The 20,632-nt window shown below is 43.9% G+C and overlaps 1 protein-coding gene across 5 annotated transcripts in view; it reads left to right on the forward strand.

The window, feature by feature from the left end:
• Positions 1 to 20,632, forward strand: part of ITSN1 (intersectin 1) — a 263,233-nt gene that overhangs the window by 205,790 nt on the left and 36,811 nt on the right. For 4 of the 5 annotated variants that reach the window (XM_077118883.1, XM_077118885.1, XM_077118884.1 and 1 more), the window contains 4 exons: positions 576 to 621; positions 2,789 to 2,910; positions 5,568 to 5,685; positions 7,405 to 7,596. In XM_077118883.1, coding sequence (XP_076974998.1) covers positions 576 to 621; positions 2,789 to 2,910; positions 5,568 to 5,685; positions 7,405 to 7,596 — 478 coding nt within the window. The remainder of the gene's footprint in view (positions 1 to 575; positions 622 to 2,788; positions 2,911 to 5,567; positions 5,686 to 7,404; positions 7,597 to 20,632) is intronic. The other variant, XM_077118887.1, reaches the window with a different exon arrangement.

The following is a 20,632-nucleotide window of genomic DNA, read 5'->3' on the forward strand; positions in this document are numbered from 1 at the left end:
GTTCACCTCTTAGATAGAGGGAGGCGAATGAGATGCGGACGGGGGATTCATTCGTACCTATGCCACTTGGATTCATTAAAGAGGAAAGTTCTAAAGCCAATTTAGTAAAATGTTAATATTTTAAGGTATAAAATCTGGGTAGTGGGCTCAGGAGTACCTGTTCTATTCTCTGTACTTTTTATGTGTGCAGTATTTCACAATGAACAATTTTTAATTAAAGAATAAACATGGTGTCTGTAGACTGATAGTCTTCCTAGCACGCAGTCCCCTGTTTGTTTTGGGCCATGTGCAGGATTCACCGTGCTAGCCGCAGTCCTTACCCAAACCCTCAGGATCCCATAATGCCACCTACTTGGCTAATTTTCTTCTAAAGAAGAGAGTAAAAGCCACATGTTGGGAAGTGTTTGTTTTATCCTGAGTTTTCCTGATGTCAGATGATGCAGTGCCTCTGTGGTTCCCTGTGATGAAAATGGGGAGTCAGGAACAGAGGTGATTTGTATCTTCAATAATCGTTATTTAAGTTGCGTGACCAAAACTATTCAGTATGCAAATGAGACCTTTTGCTCTGTTTTAAGGGCTCTGGAACTGCTGGGAAAACAGGGAGTTTAGGAAAAAAACCTGGTAAGTTACAAATCCTGATGCTTATTTTTGAATGTTTTGAATGTAATTGATAGTTGTTCCCTGCCTTTGTTTATTAGGGTCAGAAGCCTAAAATAAGAACAAAAGAATCTTTCCAAAGAGTATTTGAGTGGTTCCTTTCCTCAGAATCCATTAATAATGTGCACATGGTTATGAAATGTGACTGTTGTTTCACAGGTGGGAAGTAAGGATGTTAATAGTAGACTGTTCTCTAGGGTTGTGAAGAAATCAATTAGGCGAGATGGTGGGAAGTTGTAATGTATGGAGCTGTAAGACTGTGGGGTCTGCTGTGTCCCAGTCACCCTTCTTGTCAGAGTCCAGAAGCCCTTTTTCATTTTTGACATCATGTTTAAGACCCAGAGCATAAGCAGTAGAGGAGACGAGAAGAGCAGCAGATGTTACCTGCATGAAGGGACAGTCCAGGTCTAGTTAACTGAGAAGCCACTGGGTAGTTTTCCTCAAGGTATACATCAAAGGTACAAAATCCAGATAGTCGTCTGCCTAGATTCAAACTGTTTTCCAGGGCCTCTGAGCTTTCTGTTGTTACATGCTCAGGAAAGTGTAGGTTAAGAGGGCCACTGCTGTACTGAGAGAGGGATCTGTGTGTCTGTGTCTGGACCTCAGCTGCAGTGGACTTACCACCAGGTGAGGAAAAGTGGGTTTGCAGGGGTCCCGGATTTTAGTCAGACTCCCGATTTTGGACCACCTGGGTCCCACCTCTGTCTTACCTTGAATATTCTGTGTTTAGGATCGTAATTCCACAGGATCCAGGTATTTGGTGTATGATGCCCAGGTTGCCTTGACTTCGTTCTGAAAATCAGTCTTCAGGGACACACAAGACAGAAGGCTTGGGCAGATTGCAGCTGTGTGTGGCAGCTGCTCTGAGGAGCCAGAACGTGTGAAGCCAAATAGGACACTTAATTTGGACTTTCTCCATACCAAAACCTCTTGACTCTAGAGCTATGCTTTGGCCTGTTAAAGTGGAATCTTTATCCGAGGCACAGATTCCCCCCCTGGAGCACTCAGGCAGAGTCAAGGTGCATGTAACCCGAGCTCTCCAGCATCAGGCAGAGCGAGGCCTGCACCCGGCCAGCTTGGCGTTCCTAGCGAGGCCACCCGATTGCAGAACACGATAATAATGGAGGTTTCTTAACTTTCCTGAATCTTATTCACGCCCTGGACTTAGTGGAGAAGTAAGAAATACCGCCAGAGGCTGGGGCTTTTTTGTTCACTTCCTTCCTTCCTAACCTCTAGAAGTGCAGAGAGCAGTCCCTACAGATATTCCAGATCTAGTCAGAGAAGAGGTTTGTCTTTTCATGCTTGCAATCCTGTGCTAGTGGAAATGTACTCTTTAGAGCCTGGTCTGTGGTACTGTTGGATTTTTTCCAATGAGATTTTAACATTCAGGAAAAGTACAGAACTGTTTATATTTTTTCACTACTGGATTATTGTTTTTACACAAAATTTCCCTTCTTAACTCCAGGATCCTTCTTTAACTTGAAATAACAAGAAGTTCCTTCTTTAACTTGACTTGATTCATACCTGACATTCAGGATCACCCTCAAAATATGAGCCCCAAGGAAAATGGTCATGGTGGTGGGGGTGAGAGCCTAAAACAACAACTTCTCTGTTGGCCAGTGTCATGTTCCTGATGGTTTCTGAAGAAAATACAATTTTCTTTCTATTGTACTTGGCAGATGCAAGAGCTTCATTTGAGTTCCTTTAACTTCACTTATTCGCTTAACTATCACTGAATGCTACTGTGTGGGAAACACTGTGCTAAGGGGGTGGTGGAGAAGAAGGAGGCCGAGCCCTCATACCACTGAGTTTATGGTAGCTGTGAGGTCTGGGATAGGAGGTGGGAGAATTGGGTGGAGGCAGGGATTTGGGAAGTTGGTAAGTACATTCTGAGAAATGTTGAGGGAGTCCTAGAAGCCAAAGAACAGCCAACCCCGTGAATGCTGCCTTTGCATTGTAGCATATAGACTGGGGTCAAGATCCAGTGGAGCTTTATTCATTAGGTAGAAAACCAGCCCATACATTGCCTTCCAGAACAGTAATTTGTGAAGCTTGAAGGTGGCTGTGTCTTCTTAAACTTACCTTTTCCTGACTCTAACAGTGTATTGCAATGTTTGATCTTGTTTTTCAGAAATTGCCCAGGTTATTGCCTCATATACTGCTACTGGTCCTGAACAGCTTACCTTGGCCCCTGGTCAGCTGATTTTGATCCGGAAAAAGAACCCAGGTGGATGGTGGGAAGGAGAGTTGCAAGTTAGTTTCTTTTTCATTTATTTAAAATTTTCTGTCCAAAGTTAAATATGTAAAATGTGAAAGGGACGTTGTTCATTGCAGAGTACAAATAACCCCTCTCTGTTTAAATCCTGCCTGTTTAAATCATCTGAAAATGTATTCAAACCTACCTGATTCCTGAATTCAGAAGGTAAGCAGCCATGTAACAAGGGGCACCTGCACAAAGTCATCCTTCAGCCTTGGCACTGTAGAAGGGAACCTTTTGAGGGGTGGTATTATAAGGTGTGAGGCAGTAGCAGGTTTCTTTCTGATACCCCCAGAAGATCACAGTACCACTTACACAACGTCCTGGCCAGAAGCTAATTGCCTCAATCTAATCACGAGGAAACATTAGATAAACCCAAGATGAGTTTGTTCAATTTTTAAATTTTTAAAAAGGGGGTAGTTGGAGGACTATAGTCTTCAAAAATGTCAGTATTACAGAGAAACAAAGAAAAGCTATAGAAGGGAGTTTAAAGAAACACGACAACTAATTGCAGTACCTGATCCTAGACTGGATCCTGTGAGAAAGAAAAAAAATGCTCTAAAGGCTGTTATTGGGACAGCTGACAAAATTGGAATATGGGCATAAATTTGATAGAATTAGTCTCTCGGTGTTAAATTTACTGAAGTTGATTATTGAAGTTATAAGAGAATATCCCTATTCTTGGGAAATACACATTGACATATTTAGAGATAAAGAGCTGTGATGTAAGCAGTTTGTAATTAGATAATTCAGAAAAAGAAATTACAAAGAGAGATTGAAAATGCACAAATTATGAAGCAGATGGGGCAGAATGTTGATAGTAGGTAAATCTAGGTAAAGGGTCTGTGGTTGTTCTGTGTACTTTCCTTATTCTTGACATCTTTCTCTAAATTTGAAATTAACTGTAAATGTAAAGCTGTTTTTAAAAAAGTATTACTATAGCAATTATTTGGTACGTAAAACAATTGACTCTTTAAAAAAAAGGGTGTCTCCTCATAACCCACATCCCCACCCACAGCTCTCAAGGTGAAAGTTGAGCCTTGGACTATAGCATAGTTTGAAAGGTGGCATTCTCCAGGGTCTATCTACCCTGGAGTAGATAAGGAATTGCCAGTGGGCACCTCTGTTCTACCTTGTGAAACTGTAGAGAACAGGAGAATTGTAGGATCTTTGTGAACCAAAGGGCAGCTTATTGGATAAATATACATCTGAAAACTTGTAAGTGAATGTCTTCACCAGTGCACAGACACCGCTGTGAAGGTAAAAGCTGTAATCCTTGAGCCAAGGGCACAAAGACTGTCAGACCACAAATAAAGCAAAACTAGATTTGTGTTCTAGAAGAAACCCAAAACTACCCTTCTTGAGACATTGGCTAGTAGGAGGGCAGAGGTGGTAGATGTTTTCTTGTCTTCTAGTTTTATTTCCTTCTTTTTGTACTAGATAATACATTTACATGGCTTAAAATTCAGAAGTTACAAAAGGGACTACAGGGTGGGCCACGGTGGCTCAGCAGGCAAGAATGCTCGCCTGCCATGTAGAGGACCTGGGTTCAATTCCCGGTGCCTGCCATGTGGGGAAAAAAAAAAAGGGGACTACAAATGTCTCCCTGTCACCTCTGTCCCCAAGATCTATTTTTGTCGGAGCCTTGTTTCAAAAGGTTTTCTGTGTGTGTGTGTGTGTGTGTGTGTGTGTGTGTGTGTGTGTGTAAGTTGTTTTGGGGTTTTCTTTTCCTGATGGAATGCAGATTAATTGCAGTACTTCTCATGAACCCTAATTAGTGTCTTTTCTATTTATTAGAATTGTGTCATAATTGTAAATCTTGGCTCTCCAGCTTTAGTCTAAGTTCCTTTATGTCACACACTCTCCCTTTCCAGCAACACCCAAGCCCCTAAACACTCAATAAATGGATTGAATTAGATTGAAGTAAAGGGAAAAGGAATAGTGGTGGAAAATAACTGTAGCCATTATGTAGACCTAATGATTTTTTAAAACAATGTGAAGTTTAAACCACTCGTGTTCTGTACTTACTGCTGTACATCATCTTGCATCTGAGTTTGTGTATTACTCATAAAGAAGAGTGCACATATGGGTGTGAATCCTTGCCGACCAATAACCAGTCTGTGGCCTTGGGTCTGTCACTTAACTTTTCTGGGCCTCAATTTCTTCATCTGAAAAATGGGAATAATAATAGTATCATCCTCCTAGAATGGTTTTGAGGATAAATGCATTCAAGGTGCTTAGCACAGAGCCTGGTTCATAGAAGCACTCAGTGTTCACAGCCATATTATTCCTAAAATTTGCAGATAGAGTTGGCATTAGCCATAATCTCTACATAAATGAAATTAACAGCTAAGAGCTAATGTTACCTAAGCAGAAACTTTCTATCCTAGACACACCCCAGGATATCCTGAATTTGTGATCAATGTAATCCCGCCATGCAAAAACATTCTGGGATTTGCTGACTTCGACTGCCACAATTTGAAATTGAGCCACAGTATTTTGTTTTCAAAATACAATAATCCATAGATTCTAATGTTAATGCCATTTGTTTTTCAACTATATGTTAACTTGTATAAGTGTCCTGTTACAAGGCAAACTGTTATCATAAAAAATAATTACCCTTTTGAAATGTTTGATGTGATTATTTTATTAGGCCCGTGGAAAGAAGCGCCAGATAGGCTGGTTCCCAGCTAATTATGTAAAACTTTTAAGCCCTGGAACGAGCAAAATCACTCCAACAGAGGCGCCTAAGTCAGCGGCATTGCCTGCAGGTAAGGAATTTACAATTTATGATTGGAGAAGGACATGCATGTCACTTGAGTATTTCCATTCATTTTTTTCATTAAATATCTTCAGTTGTTTTTCACATCTGCTTGTTGCTGGGATTGATATCCAACTGATGTGATATGGAATATGTTTTTCAGAAGGACCAAATATCTAAGTAGCTTTACTCTGCTGGGTACAACAGAGCCCTTGTTGGGACTCTCTTCTTAAAGGAATCTTGAATGCTGTGGCATTAAAACCAAATTTTTTTCTTGATTTCCTTCCAGCTATTTAAAGTAGGATTTGAGCTACTGAGTGGGGACCGAAAGAGAGTCCTAAAAATAAATGGTGGAGTCTAAATAGGTCAAGAGATTGAGCTGGAGGCCATGGGGGCCTATTGGTTGTGATGTGGTGTTCACTGAAGACTAAAATAACTCCCCTGTGACATTTACTGTGAACAGAGAGGGCTTCGGTTAATGGGCAGGATGTTGGACATACTCTCTGAAAGGGAGAAAAAAGAACCGAGTGTACTGCAGTTGAGCTGGTTGGCTATTTTCTGATGGAAGGAACCAAATCAGTTGCTTCAGTAATATTTGAGAGAGGTGAGGCTAGGGGAACAGAATTCCACCTTAGGTCTTTAAGCCACCAATTCTTGGGTGGCATTTGTGGAAAATGCAGCATTTTTGTTCCAGTGCCTTGTGATTAGATGTCCATGCTATACTTATTCAGTGAAATAAGATTAAAACTTGCAGCCTTTGTAAGAAATTGAAGGCTTGGCATATTTTGTGACTGATTGCTGGAACCCTCAGCTGGGCGTCTTTGCTTGAGCCATGGTCTCATGTGGGCAGAGAGGTGCAAGGCTGCTGGCCCTCATCTCCCTTGGGGAGGCATGTCGGGGGCACCCAACACCCAGCCATACTGGCAAAGTACAACCACTTCATCAGACTGAGACCCACAGAAATCTTTTGCTGAAGTGATTGAATTAGCTGGAGAATTAAACCTAAGTCTTCATATAGCTTGGTTAAGGAAGATTAATTGGAGACTGTATCCTAACTGTGTAGATTTGTCCAAAATATAAAAATATCAGAGAATGAGAACAATTTAACCTCCCATAGGTTTGAGATAAAATGAGAAAATAAAAACAATATCAAATGTAGAAATGTCTTTCTGTGAGACATTTGAGACCCAAAGGTACAGAAGAATTCTTTTAAAACATTGGTTTGACTTTTCACTGAGATTGGGATTTTGGGGGAGGTCAGATGATAGTTACTTTCCACCTTTAAAAAAAAAATATATATATATATATATATATATATATATATATCTCCACATGACCCACAGCTGTCCTACGCAGCAGCAGTGGGGGTGGGTGTTGAGCCAGTCCCTGAGTCAGCATATTTTTAAAGAAGTTCCACTGCCCTGAAATAGAAATGGCTCCATGAAAGAATTCACATGACCACTTTGTATTTTCTGCTGAGTAGATGTGAAAAAGAGGAAGATATTATAGAAACCAAAGACCTAATATTAAAATTTTGCTGTTGTCTTGGTTTTTAATTTTTATCTTCCTCTATTGCCCACACCACAAAATGCCCATTAGAGAACCTCCACTAAATTCCATCCTCTTCTGAAAGGGCAAAATTACATGTGGAAATACCTAATGACTCCGAGTTGCCATTACATGTCGTGTGGTGGACGTGCAGCAGCTCACCCGGCCCTGTCTCCTGCAGTGTGCCAGGTGATCGGGATGTACGATTACACCGCGCAGAATGATGACGAATTGGCCTTCAACAAGGGCCAGATCATCAACGTCCTCAACAAGGAGGACCCCGACTGGTGGAAAGGAGAAGTCAATGGCCAAGTGGGTCTCTTCCCATCCAATTATGTAAAGCTGACCACAGACATGGACCCAAGCCAGCAATGTAAGTGCCCCGGCAGCTCCGTTGCCACTCAGCTCTGGTATCTTATAGTCAAACATGCAGCATTGCTCTGATTCTGCTGAGCTTTGTTTGCAGAACTTAAAGCTAGACCATTGCTGCATTTGCAAGAGTCTCTTTGAAGACCTTCTCTAATGCAAGATTTAATCTTGTGGGGTTATTTTTTTTTTCATTCCTTCTGTAGCATGCCTCCCTTCCTCCCCACTCCCCCCCTTTCCTTTTTTTTTTTTTTAATCATTTTGGCACCATGCTGTTTACATGCCTGACTCATTTTCCTAGCTTGAATTTTGCTCATTGTTTTGTTTTGCTTATGTGTTGTTTTCCTCCTTTTTCTAGGAATCATATGTTGTCCATCCCCCACTCAGGCTTGAAAGTCCTCAAAGAGACCCACTATCCCATATCACTGCCCAGAGGGATGATGGGAGATGCAGCCTTGATCATGTGACTTCCAGCATGATCATCTACTGCCTTCTGAGTAGAAGAACTCACTGCTGAGCAGTTGACCTCATTTTACCTTAGTTGCATGTGATCGCAATGTTTGAGTTATTACTTGCAGAGATAGAAGCAAAAATTACAAAAATACACAGGGTAGTGGGTCCTTTTGTGGCTTTCCTAGTTATTCAAATTGACTTCCCCCCACCTTTGCACAGGTGCTTTCAATAGTTCTAAAATTATTTTTAAATATATATTTTAGCCTTTTAATAAAAAAGAAAAAGGAAATTATTTCTTTGCTATTTTGGTTTTGCAAAAAGACCCACTATCAAGGAATGCTGCATGTGCTATTAAAAATGTTCCAGATGTCCATAAATCTGAGACTTTATGTATTTCTTTTTCATTTTTTCCAATGTTACCCATAAAATTGTGTACTTTGGGGTTTTTCCCCATTATTCTAGAAATACAGAGGAGTTCAGTCTATCTGCTTTTTAAAGATGTGTAGAACGAGCCCAATTAAACAGAAGGTATTTTGTGCTTGTTTGTGTGTATCAGATGTACCTTGTTGAGCATGTAATACATCCTGTACATAAGAAATTAGTTCTCTCCATGGCAAAAGCTATTACCCTTGTATGTTGCTCTAATCATATTGCATTAATTTTATTTTGCACAGTGACCTTGTACCCACATTGAGAAAGCACCTGTGTTTTTGTTCAGTCTCAGATTTATCTGGTTGAGTTGTTTTTTGTTTTGAGTTTTTAATTTGGCGTGTTTTCATGTCATAAATCAGTAGACAATGACGTTGAGGTTGTTATCATCAATAATATCTACAGTCTCTGTTACATGAACTTTTATTCCAATTACTTTTCATGGAATGACGTATTTTGAACAAGTAATTTTCTTGACAAGAAAGAATGTATAGAAATCTTCCTGCATTAATTTCCAATGTTTACATTTTTTTAACTAGACTGTGGAATTCCTGCAGATTAATAGTAAATGGAGCTCATGGTCCGTTCATGTGTTAGATGTGCTGTAGCCGAAGCCATGTTTGTCTTTTAAACATTAGTTTAAAACGCTGCATAAAAATGCCTATTGCTGACAGCACAGAAAAGGGGAGAAGCCTCAAGCACAATCTAGCTGCTCTACTAATGACTTTTTAACATACAGTTGCCTTCTGTTTGTCCATCTCTCTCTTCTGAGATTCTGTGCTGGCAGTGCTGAGTGCTCTAGAGGTCCTTCTCTGTTCTCATGGTGCAGAGGGCGAGGACTGCTCCTCCTTGTTCCGCCATGCTTCAGTATTTTAATGGACATGAATGTAAAATATATAAATATATAAACCTGCGGCTTTAACAACTGTAATACAACCTTTTGAATTAGTTACATGTATAGATAATTAAATTCTTCATATAAAAAGTTAGACGGAAATGTCTCTGTGTTCTTGATGTTGGAACCTGGCGGTGGTGATGGGAACCAAACAGGTGGCCAGCTGTCTGGGTGCCGGTTTGTGACATGTGCTCTTGCATGGGTTCGTCTTTGAATGGCCCTCCCTCTCCCCTTGCTACCCACCCCTCTCTCATCAATATATAAACAATTACTCCTTATATACCAGTTTTGAAGTATAGAAGTAACACTCAGCTTAGCGGCTGACTATCTCATTGGGCTTTGTATCTATTGTTGGTACATTGGACAGGTGTGTGATTTGGCCAAAACATTTGGACAAAACATTTGTCCAAAAATGTGTCATAATGAGGAACTTGTTGAACATCCCAAAATATGTGGGTAAAGATGGAACCTTTCCATCTTTGTGTTGTTGATTGGGGTCTGTTCTACCTTCAACACTCCAGTTTTATTGCCTCTACAGAAATTAATGAGCATACACATCGAGGAAACTTACTATGGTGACCATGTGCTTGATTCCACCCTCATTAACTTCACTCATTGGTCCTGCCATTCAGTTGAAAACTGATTTCATTTGTCAATTCAGCAAATATTTTGGGGGGAGACAGCTACTCTGGGTTGGGTACCCTGATGGGTTCTGGGGAGAGTGTGGGGTCTAGTAAAAACAAGGTCCCTGTCCCCATTGGGTTGATATTCTACTGGGAGGAGCCAAGGAGGAGACCTAACGCCTGTAGTCCGTGCGAACAGATGTGGTGTATGTGAGATGGGTGACCGGTCTGTGCCGGAGTGGGGCTGGGTGGAAAGGGATGCCACATAGCACACCAAGCATGGACACCCAGAGCAGGTGGGGAGGGTATCTACAGAGTCAGAGACCTCTTCCAGGAAGGAGTAACATTTGAGCCGAGACATGAAGGATAAGTAGGAGCCAGATAAAGAGGGGAAGAAAAATGGATATTCTAGGCAGATGAGTTAGGATACGCAAAAGGCCTGGAGGCGGGCAAAGAGAAGCTCCCCCTCGCCTTCCTCCAGTCCCCCTCCTTGTAGGACCTCTTCCTGAGGCTCACCTCAGCTGTGTGAGTTGGAGTTTCTTCTCCAGCCTTGAGTTTGGCTGGCAGGGCTATGACTGTCAGGGTGGGTAAGGTTTTAGGCGGTACTCCATATAGCACCCTCTGTGCAATGCTCCTCCCTCGGCGTCAGCCCTCTACGCTTTCTTCTGGGGTTGTGGTGCTGACACGAGCTGGTCTTTGGAATCTGCTTTTCCCTCATAAATCATTCCCTTAGTATTTGATTGTAGTTTCCATCTCACCCAGAGGGTGCTGCTGGCATCTAGAGGGGGGCCAGGGTGCTTGTCAGTACCTGTAACACACAGGGAAGCCCCCCACCACAATTTTTTGGCCCTAAACAGCATGAGTGCCAGAGGCTGAGAAATGCTGGCCCCCCGTGGGCTCCTTGGTTAGTGCTGGCATGGTCGCTTGTAGCCAAAATATGGCCCTGTTGGTGGCTGCTGGGGCTCCCCTGGTAACTACTATTAAGGAAATGTAGTTATTTAATAAGCTCAGACCACAGAGCAGCAGTATAAAATGTGTCCCAGAACCTTGGTTTTATGTTTGAAACAAGGTCTTATTATTCTTACTTATTCCCCACATGAGTGCATTTTGAATACCATATTAAACCACTTTAGCCATATTCTCAGAGAATCTGTTAATACAAAGTTAAATTAAAAGCCAGAGAAAGCCCCATCTAGTTAAATTAGCCCTAGAATTTAAAGGTGCCTGAGTTTTTTGTTTTTAGTTCGTGTTTAAACTAAAATTAACTGGTCATTAAATCGTTTAATTTTATATTGCCATTGGCTTGTCTGTGCAAATATATTTACTAAACCGAGCTCTGGATATGGTTTTGTTCCAGTGGCATGTGGACAGAAATACAAACAAAATCACCTTTATTTTGCAACTCTGACTTGCCTTCCCAAGGTGAGCTGCCACTTTGTCCTGCAGAGCAGGGCCTAGAGAGCTGAAGGCACAGCAGCATTTGCTCCTTAAGTGCCCATGCTGCGGACTGCCTCTGTGCAAAAGGGTGTCTCTGAGAACCTGATCTAAAGGAGTCATTCCTTTGTAAAGTTACAAACTAATAGACTATTACACATATAGTGTCAACTGGTGGCTGCCTGTTTTCAGAAGGGAACCTAGCTCGAGAAGCACTATTGGAGGCATGGTCAAAGCAGCTACCCATCGCAGGTGGTGATTGGGTTATCTATGCCCACTTTTTTTATACCATCATAGGAAAAACCGACTAATGCTAACTAACTTTGGGAAACCCTCTAAATGTTAGGTTCAACCGTGTGAAATTGCCAGTGTTACTCTTTCTTCTATAAATATGTCATCACCTGGCACATAGTAGGTTTGCTGCTTAAATGTGCCCATTGGATGAGGGGACCAAATGAATTAATGTGAAGAAAACACCGGGGTTCCAATTCTTGGCATGTACCACATCAATCTCAGAGAGGAAACCGAGATGATGCTCCAGTTTCCATTTCCTTTAGATTTGGAAAGGAACGGTATCTTTGAAGGAGGCACCTCCTGGGGTCTCCTGCTCGTTTGGTCTAAGAAGGAGGCTGAGAACCAAGATGTGAGAGATTCTCCACTCCAGCACGGGATAGGAGAAGCACCCCACCTAGATCGCAGCTGGGCAAAGGCATAACAAAGTGCAGCCTGGCTTCCTAGCAGATTAAAAATTGTTTCTGGGAGAGAGTGAATATTTTGTCTCCTAGAAAAATTGTAAATTAACCTGATTCTTTTTAGTTCCAAAAATACCCAAGAGAATTTTTATGGGAACAGTAATATTAAATGCCAGCGGTCTAAAACTGCACAGAAAAATAGCCCCTTGTCCAAAATGTCTGATATTTGGATCTAGTAGGGTGGGGAAATATAATACACTCCAAGGTCACAATAGCTTTATGTCACTATTTCACTTCAGTCCTTCTTTAAGAAAACCTCAATTAAGAAAAACCAGATTTCCAGAATATTTCCTGTTGTGTAGCTATTCCATCTCAAAGGGCTCTTCTCAGTAAGGTTCTGTCCTTTATATTGAAAACTCCTTTGGTAGTTTTAAGATTTATTTGTAAAAAAATGAGAGTTATAAAAGTGTTGTCAATGCAACTTGCTTTTTTGCCCACAACTTCTTAGAAGATACCATCTTTATGGTATCAGCAGGTGGGGAGGTTGCATGTGTGTGTGTGTGGGGGGTGCATGACGTGTGTGTGTGTGTGTGAGAGAGAGAGTGATTTGTGCAGGGGACTTAAATGCCTCTTGGTGACAGCGGGTGTTACCTCACTGAATAATGGGGCAGAATACAGCCAGAAAGCGATGGATAACACTTGATAGAAGATTCTGGCAAAGATGGGTAGCTGCTGTTTCCACATATGCTTGGAACATCGTTTCAGAGTAATGTTGCAAGCCTCAAAAGAGAATGCAGTCCTTCTTTTGACTCAGCCCATCTTATTTTTAAACGTCGTACAGACCCTTTTTGTAATTTCTCTTAACTCAAATCCAATAGAAGGGAAGTCACCTCTAACCTGCCATTTTCATTAAGTGAAAGCATTAAGCAACTTGATCCCCCTCATTTCCCCTTAACCCTTGTGCACTGTCCCTGTGCCCATCTTGGTCCCTGCCACCACATAGTCATGCACTTGCCAGGCTCCCCATCCCACCCCAGGAGGGTGGGAAAGGCCTGTGGGGGGAGGAGGGATGCAGAGATGCTCCACACAGATTATTAAATGAAGCCAAGATCTTAGCACTGGACACAAGCCCCACACTTTATAGCTGAGGACACTGAGCATCTGGGAGCTACAGTGACTTTCCCCAGGTCAGCTCTTCCCACTCCCTGGCTATTCCTCTTCCCAGTTGTACCATTTGAGAAGAACGGCCTCATCTATCCCAGAACTTCAGAGCTGCCTGCCTCCAAAAATCAGTGTCTCTGTCCTTGGAAGGATGGGGAAGGGAATGGGGCACCTCCCCTTGTGTGTTCCACCCCTTTCTGGGATTGCAGTGGGAGTTTGGAGCTATTGGTAAGGATCCCAGTACATGGATGCACAGTATCAGTACACAAACGCAAGACCCAGCTGCCTGCCTCACCCTTTATTCCTTCTCACTCTGACTGGACAGATTTTCCAAAAACTCAGGCTTACTGGACAGGCCCTTGCTCTGTGCCCACATAAGAACATGGGGGCTGAACTTCTCATTTTTCACTCTTGACCTCCACCAGAAAAACAACTGTCTATGTATATTAATAGTGAACTCTGATCTGCAAGTTTAATGGAATATTCCATCCTATTTCTCTTAAAATTTGGGAACATTTTATTTTGCTATAGGCCAACTGTCTATAGGAAGATAATGATTTGGGGGTGGGGTGAGGAATCCACATAATTGCATCCCAGGCCCTTCTGGGGGCTAAGAAGCATTACAGGATGGTGGTTGAGAGCCTGGGTTCAAATCCCAGCTCTACCTCTTACCAGCTGTGCTCTTTGACAAGTTACTTACCCGCTTTGTACTTCAGTTTCTTCGTACATAATAAAAAGCAGATAAGAACGCCTAACACACGGTAAACACCCAATAGTTTTTTGTTATCATCATCGTTATTGGAGAGAAGGGATTTTGTGCCTGGCCATTGGGCATCACTGAATTCAGTAAGTGGCTTCCTGCTGTTTTGCATTAAACCAAGACTGAAGGTGGGCTGTGTGCAACTGAAGACCTATCAGAAAACATGCTTTTACAGATTAGGGAATTCAGAGAGGAAAGATTTGACAGATTCCCTTAGAACTTCCAGACATCTCATTTCATGATTTGCCCCTTTAATTTGTGCACAAATCATGGTTCCCTCTTCGTCAATGACAGGAGACCACCTGTGTCAAAGCAAGCAGCTTCTAAAAACATCTTACCCTGGCTCCTTAAATGGTCAGTGACGCTCTCAGGGCTCGAGACCACATTCTAATCAGCAGATCTTTGGTGGATTCATTAATGCTGCCCTGTGTTTCACGTGGCTCACAGTGGGGAGGCTGGCAGGGAGAATGGAATGTGCAAGGCTTTTGAATGTCATATCCATGGACTGCTGGCAGGCCCCTGCTATGCTCCACAATAAACCTGTCACGAATGTGTTGAATCACCGGCTCCTTTATTTCTCATCACTGCATTCTGTGGCCTTGTGTTCTCTGGCCAGCAAAGAATAGAATGTTCAGGACCCAGACACACCAGCAGTCAGTTTTTAAAGCCATCATGCAGCTTGGCTAAGGGACGTGTGCTGCTAGGGGGTGCTTTCCCAAAGTGCCGTCTCCAGAGCAGCACCTCCAGCATGCTTCAAGACCCTGGGAGATGAATTCTTCGACCCCCACCTCTGCCCACACATGCCCAGAGCCACCACTCAGGATCTGAGCTCTGGGCCCTGGACCCCTGTGCTGTGCCTGCCAGACCCCAGCAGAGCTCGACCCTCTAGTCTGCCCCAGCCCGAGAGGCAGAGCCTGCATGTATCTCTCCTCTCCAGGCGTTACCTTGGAGCCCTGAGGCCCCTGTGGGAAGGGAGCCTCCAGACAGACTGAATCCTCAGTGTTGGAGATCAAATCATGGCCCCCATAAAGGCATGTCCAAGCCTGATCTGTGTTCCTTTGTGTGAACCCATTTGTAAATGGGACCTTTGAAGATGTGATTATTAGCTAGGGGGTGGTCTTTGTCACTAGGACCATCAAAGATCCTGTTTAGATGAGGTCAAATTAAATCAGGGCAGGCTTAATCTCTATGAGCAGAGTCCTTGGAAGACAGAATTTGGAGTTGGTCAAGAGAAGGCAAAGAATGCACCTGATCTCCACAGACAGGGGCACATGAAACCCCAAGGATTGCAGCTAGCTGGGGACAGAATGCTACAGATTTGGGGGAAAATCATGACCTGTCAAGACCTTGATATTGGACTTCTAACCTTCCAGGCATGAGACAATAAATTCCTGTTGTTAAGCCAATGAATGTGCGGTATTTGTCATAGTAGCCCTGACAAACTAGGAAACTAGGTTGCTCAGTTATGGGTCTCCACCCACCTCACCCTCAAGAGCAGAAGTATACCAGCCAGTCTACCTCCCTCCCTGCCTCCCTCCCTCCCTCTCTCTCTCCCTCTCTCATTGCGTCAAAGCCTCTGGACATTGCCCATGAGATCAAGGGGTGCCCAGCCTGGCTGTTTCCCAGCAAGCAGCCCTGACCTGGAATTCCCTAAAAGTAGGTGCGCTAGAATCTGGGATCATCCTGGCAATAGGGCTGTACTCAGCAGAACACAAGCAGACAAGACACCTGGTCCCTCGGAGCTTGTAGGAGTGGGAGGAGACAATAACAAAATCATCACAGCTAGTGATGAATGAAAGGGGGCAGAGCATGACTGAGGGCTGTGCCTATGGCAGATGGGATGCCTGGAAAGGCCTGTCTGAAGAGTTGGCATCAGGGACCCGAACACAGAGGAGTCAATGTTCAAAGATAAAGTGGAGAAGCACTGTAAGCTGAAGGACCAACAAGTGCAAAGGCCCTGGGCTGATTGAGCTTCTTGTGTTCATCCCATAAAGGATGTCAGTGGTCTTCTAACTGGTCTCTCTGCACCTCTGCCTACCTTCTTCCTGCCTCTTCTCCACAATGATGGCAGAGAGTATTTTAGAAACACAAAAATCTGATTAAGCTGTACCTCTGCTTAAAATCATCCAGGGTATTCCTTGTCCTCATAAGAATAAAGACTCCAATGTTCTACTTGGTGTTCAAGAGCCTGCCTACTCCGCTCCCTTCTCCAACCCATCTGCAAGCCCCCTTTCCTCCCTGATTGCTGTTTGGGCTCAATTTCTTAGCATGACCAGTTGTCACTTCCTTGGGGAAGGCCTCCCTAGCCGAAGTCTTCCTTCATGAGTTACTGACAAGACCATCAAGAAGGTGCTGGCTGTCATCTAAAGCCCTTCAGATTTCAGGCATCAAAAACCTGAAGGTTAAGGGATCCTCTATTAACTTGGGGAGCTGACATCCTGGGTTGGGCTGGTGGAGAGCTTGTCTCTGGAACCTGGTCCCACATGCCTTCCTGTTCTTCCTGCTGCCCTTTGAGTCACCATGATGACCTTTCACAAAAGTCCAGCCTTCTGTGACCTCCACAGCTTTCCAACTGGCCCTCTTGAAAATCATCACCCATGACCTCCAGGCCATTTTACCCAGAAAGATCAATTTCCATCATGAGCAACCCTAGTTCCAACCTCCCACCTGATCCTACTGTGACATTCCTGGCCAGGAGTCAAGGGGCAGAGAGGGGCATGTAGATAGCATGAACTCAGAGCCTTCCCCAGCCTTCCTGGCTGCATGACTCAACCCCCCAGCACCTCATCTGTACAACTGGTGTCATCATTTATCTACCTCCCTAGGCTCTTTGTGCCTGCAGGTGCAGTCTGGAGGTGGTGCATGGGCTTGAGTCCATCATCCTGCCCCACCTGCCTGTCCATTCTTGTCCATCCCAGAACCTTCCCTATGGTTATGCAGTCTCTCCACAACCTCCCCAGGATTCTCATATCAATCAAGCTTAAGATATTGGTGTGTCTTCAGCCAGAAATATCCTTCTCTTCTCCAGTCTTCCTCCCTGTCTCCCATCCTGCTCATCTTCACCCTTCCCTCTGCTGCTTTCCCTATCTCCATTGAGTAGCCATGACTCGGCTCTTTTCTGTACTCCTAATTCCTGAATCTCCTGCATGAAGATGGGTGGGTAGAGAGACTGAAGCATAGATACCTAGATATTCTTAAATCCATCTTAGACTGTGAGCTCCTCTGGGATGAGGCCTATTTTGACCTGCCAATACAGCACTAATAAAGGGTTATGCACCTCACCATATAGCATTTATTGAATGTGTGATGCTGCCTCAACTTCCATCGAGATGGTCAAGTGGAAGGCAGGGTCTTGGTTACACATTTTTCTATCCTTCATGGTGCCTTGCTCATGGTGGCTGCTCATGCAGTGTTTGCGGCTGTCTGTCTGATATTGGTCTCCCCAACTGTGCTTTGAGGAATCCAGTCCCCCACCATGTGTGGCCTGAAACCCAGCACAAAACCTGTGCTTGGGGAGGCACCACTGTTTGAAAAATTCAGTTCCCATGAAAAGATCTCAAAACAGGAACAGAGCTTATTAGTATAAGAATTATTATTCATAAGTCTTATAACCACCCTAATTGCTATGTGTTTATGTCTTTATTTGGTTTTCTGCTCCCCCACTAGAATATAAGGTCCATGGAAGCAGAAAACTAGAGGAATCTAAGCAGTGGCTGAAAAATAAGTGGTGAATGTTCCAGGTTTGAATTATCTCTTGTATTCCAATGGGGTCATTTGTCGAGTTTGGAAAGACCCCAGGGGACCAGACTATTCTTAGACCTCAGTAAAGAAAATCCATCTGGGTTGAAAAGTAAACCTGCTCTCCTGGGCTGCCCAGAGCTGTCCTGGCTCCAGTGCTTCCAGAGGGCTGGGGCTGCCCTAGGGCTGGACTGTCAAAGGTCATTTCAGAGAAGACCCAGATGCTTTGGCCCCTTATCCCACACTCACTGACAACCCTGAAGTCCAAGCACAAGGACCTGGTGTCCTCTCAGCCTGGTCTTGCAGAACCTACTAGGTGAGAAGTGGGTATAGACCAACCACGCTCAGGCCCCTCATTGGAAAAAGCTGGTGGTTTCCTTGTGAGTCTCCATTTCCTATGATATCACTACCAAAGGTTTTATTCTTGTGAGAGGAAGTCACTGTACATCTCTGTACTCCACTGTCATTCCTAAAAGAGGGACTTGAGCAGAGTGAGTTACCTGGAGTTGGGAGTCAAGTGAAGGCAGTTTGGCCTCACATGCTCTACAGAGTAGCCTTCTGGAACAGAACGTCCTAGGTTCTCTGTGCTCTGGGCCATGGGACCGGCTCTTGAGGGATGCCTTCAAGTCCCTTGGATGAGTTGCTTGAGTCCTGCTGTAGGCTGAATTCAGTCTAACAGTTGTAAAAAAAAAAGTCTGTGCTGCATGTCTAGACAGATCAAGTTTCAAAATTTCTCTCCCTTCTCCTTCCATGGACCTCACCAAGGTGTCCTAGTGTTTGGGGAGGCTGTCCTCTGATCTCCTGGACCTCACTCGTGGCTTCAGAATGGAACCACCTGAAAGTACTACAAATTTCAGACACCTCGGTCCCAGCCCAGAGGGTCAGTTGTAACTGGTCTGGGGTGCAGCAAGGGCATTGGGATTTATGCAAGCTCCTCAGGTGACTTCAATGTACAGCCAACCTTGGGGTCCACATCTCTGGTCCACCCTCCATGCAGCTGCCACAGAGATCTTTCTGACATGCAGCCAAAACCTTCCCTGGCTTTACAACCCAGGACAAAATACAGATGCCTCCTCAGATGTCCAGCACCACCTTAGTTGTACCTCCCTGGATATCCAAGTCTGGCATGGTAGCCTCTGGGGTCAGACTGCCCCTGCTGCTGATTAATTGAGGCTTTGACAAGTTACTTAACCTTAGTACCTCAGTTTCCTTGTCCATCCATTTCTACTTCCAATGCTCCAGCTCTCCACTCTACTCCCATTTGCTCCAACTACTCCTTCTGCTTAAATCCCTCACTGTTACCCCCACCTGTGGTATTTCCCTGGTGAAGTCCAACTCAAATTCCTTCTTCTCTACAAAATCCCTCTAGTCAAAACTACCTTCTCCTCCATCGTGTTCCAATAAAAATGCATTTGTATTTTCATTCTAACACCTCCATCTGCTTTGTGTTACCAGACGATTTATTTACAGCGGCTATTAAGGATACCTAAAATACTACAGGAGAGCACACAGTGAAAGTAGAATCTCAAGAAGAAAGAAAAACAAGGGTGGTGACTTCAAATGGGGCCAGGAAAGAGCTAAATGATGCATACCATAAGGGCACATGGTGCAGGCCAGGAATACCAGCGTCAGGTACAGGCAGTGAATAGGCCTTTAAAGAAAATGTCCTACCCTTAGTTATGGAAAATTGAGAGATGATTGTATGCCTGAGAGTAATTTGATTTTTTTTTTCACTTCTCAATAGTCGATAAACTTCCCAGCAAACCACGTAGGCTGGATTCTTTTCCTTGAGAGATTAAGCTTATGTGGAAGTCAAATGGGCACTTAGAAACTTCTGGGTTGTGACTGAATGGAGCAGAGTGAAAGCTCCAAGAGGGACCTAGCTGCACTGGGCATGGTAGGTCCTAGGATAAGGCCAGAGTGGGCTCAGCTGGACTTAGAGGTATCTTTGATACCACTGAGTGATGTTTCCCACCTCTTACTTCAGGCCTCTGTGCCCACCTGGCTTCTCTATACCTTTATAAAAATTGAACCTTAAGAATTGGCAACTCTGAAGTCTCAAGGGCTGAGAACAACTCAAAGTGATCCCCTCTAGGAGGTGTCTGTAGTTTGGCCGGGACTAAAGTCTGGATGGCAGGCCAAGGCTTCTCATAGACCACAGGCTTCTGAAGGACAAGCCGAGCCTATCATTCATCCCTGAATCCTAGTACCAAGCACAGCTCCTGGTTCATGGTGGGACAGCAAAACTTTGTTGCTTAAAGAGTGGTGGGATTTCAGACATCAGCTTCAGGATGGGGCATAGTTCTTTGACTAAAAGACTCTCTTCACATTGTATCCATCATGAGTTTCATCTGCTTTTCCTACATGACCAGACATCCACACCTACCACACTGCCCAGGATGTTGAGAGAAGTGCAATTTGATCAATTTCCCAGGAAAGTCCAGTGCAACCTTGCAGGAGTGGGCACATCTAGCCAGGGGAGACTAGGACCATGAAGCCTCCCATTCCCTACATCCAGGTCAACACTGGAGAAGCCTGCAGAGTAAACAGGAGTTCTGCGGGTCCCATTTAATATGTATCCTGCTGACCCTGGGCCAAAGCCAGAGGATTTGGGCTGAATGTCCCTGCAATGTTGATATCTTCTTTTCCATAAAGATAAAAACCATCACCTGAGCTTCTGTATCGCTGGATGTTACTAGCTCTCATCCTTGGTCCTTCCACGTTTTCTTTCCAAACTCAATTCTGGCTTCAGGACCTCCATAATCTAGCCCCTTCCTACTTCCCACTGTATCTCCCCAGCATCTCTACATTTATTTTGTACCTGGGCAAATGCTGGCTCATGCTAGTTCCCACAACCC

Source organism: Tamandua tetradactyla, chromosome 10 (assembly GCF_023851605.1).
Source record: "Tamandua tetradactyla isolate mTamTet1 chromosome 10, mTamTet1.pri, whole genome shotgun sequence".
NCBI classification, from domain to species: domain Eukaryota; kingdom Metazoa; phylum Chordata; class Mammalia; order Pilosa; family Myrmecophagidae; genus Tamandua; species Tamandua tetradactyla.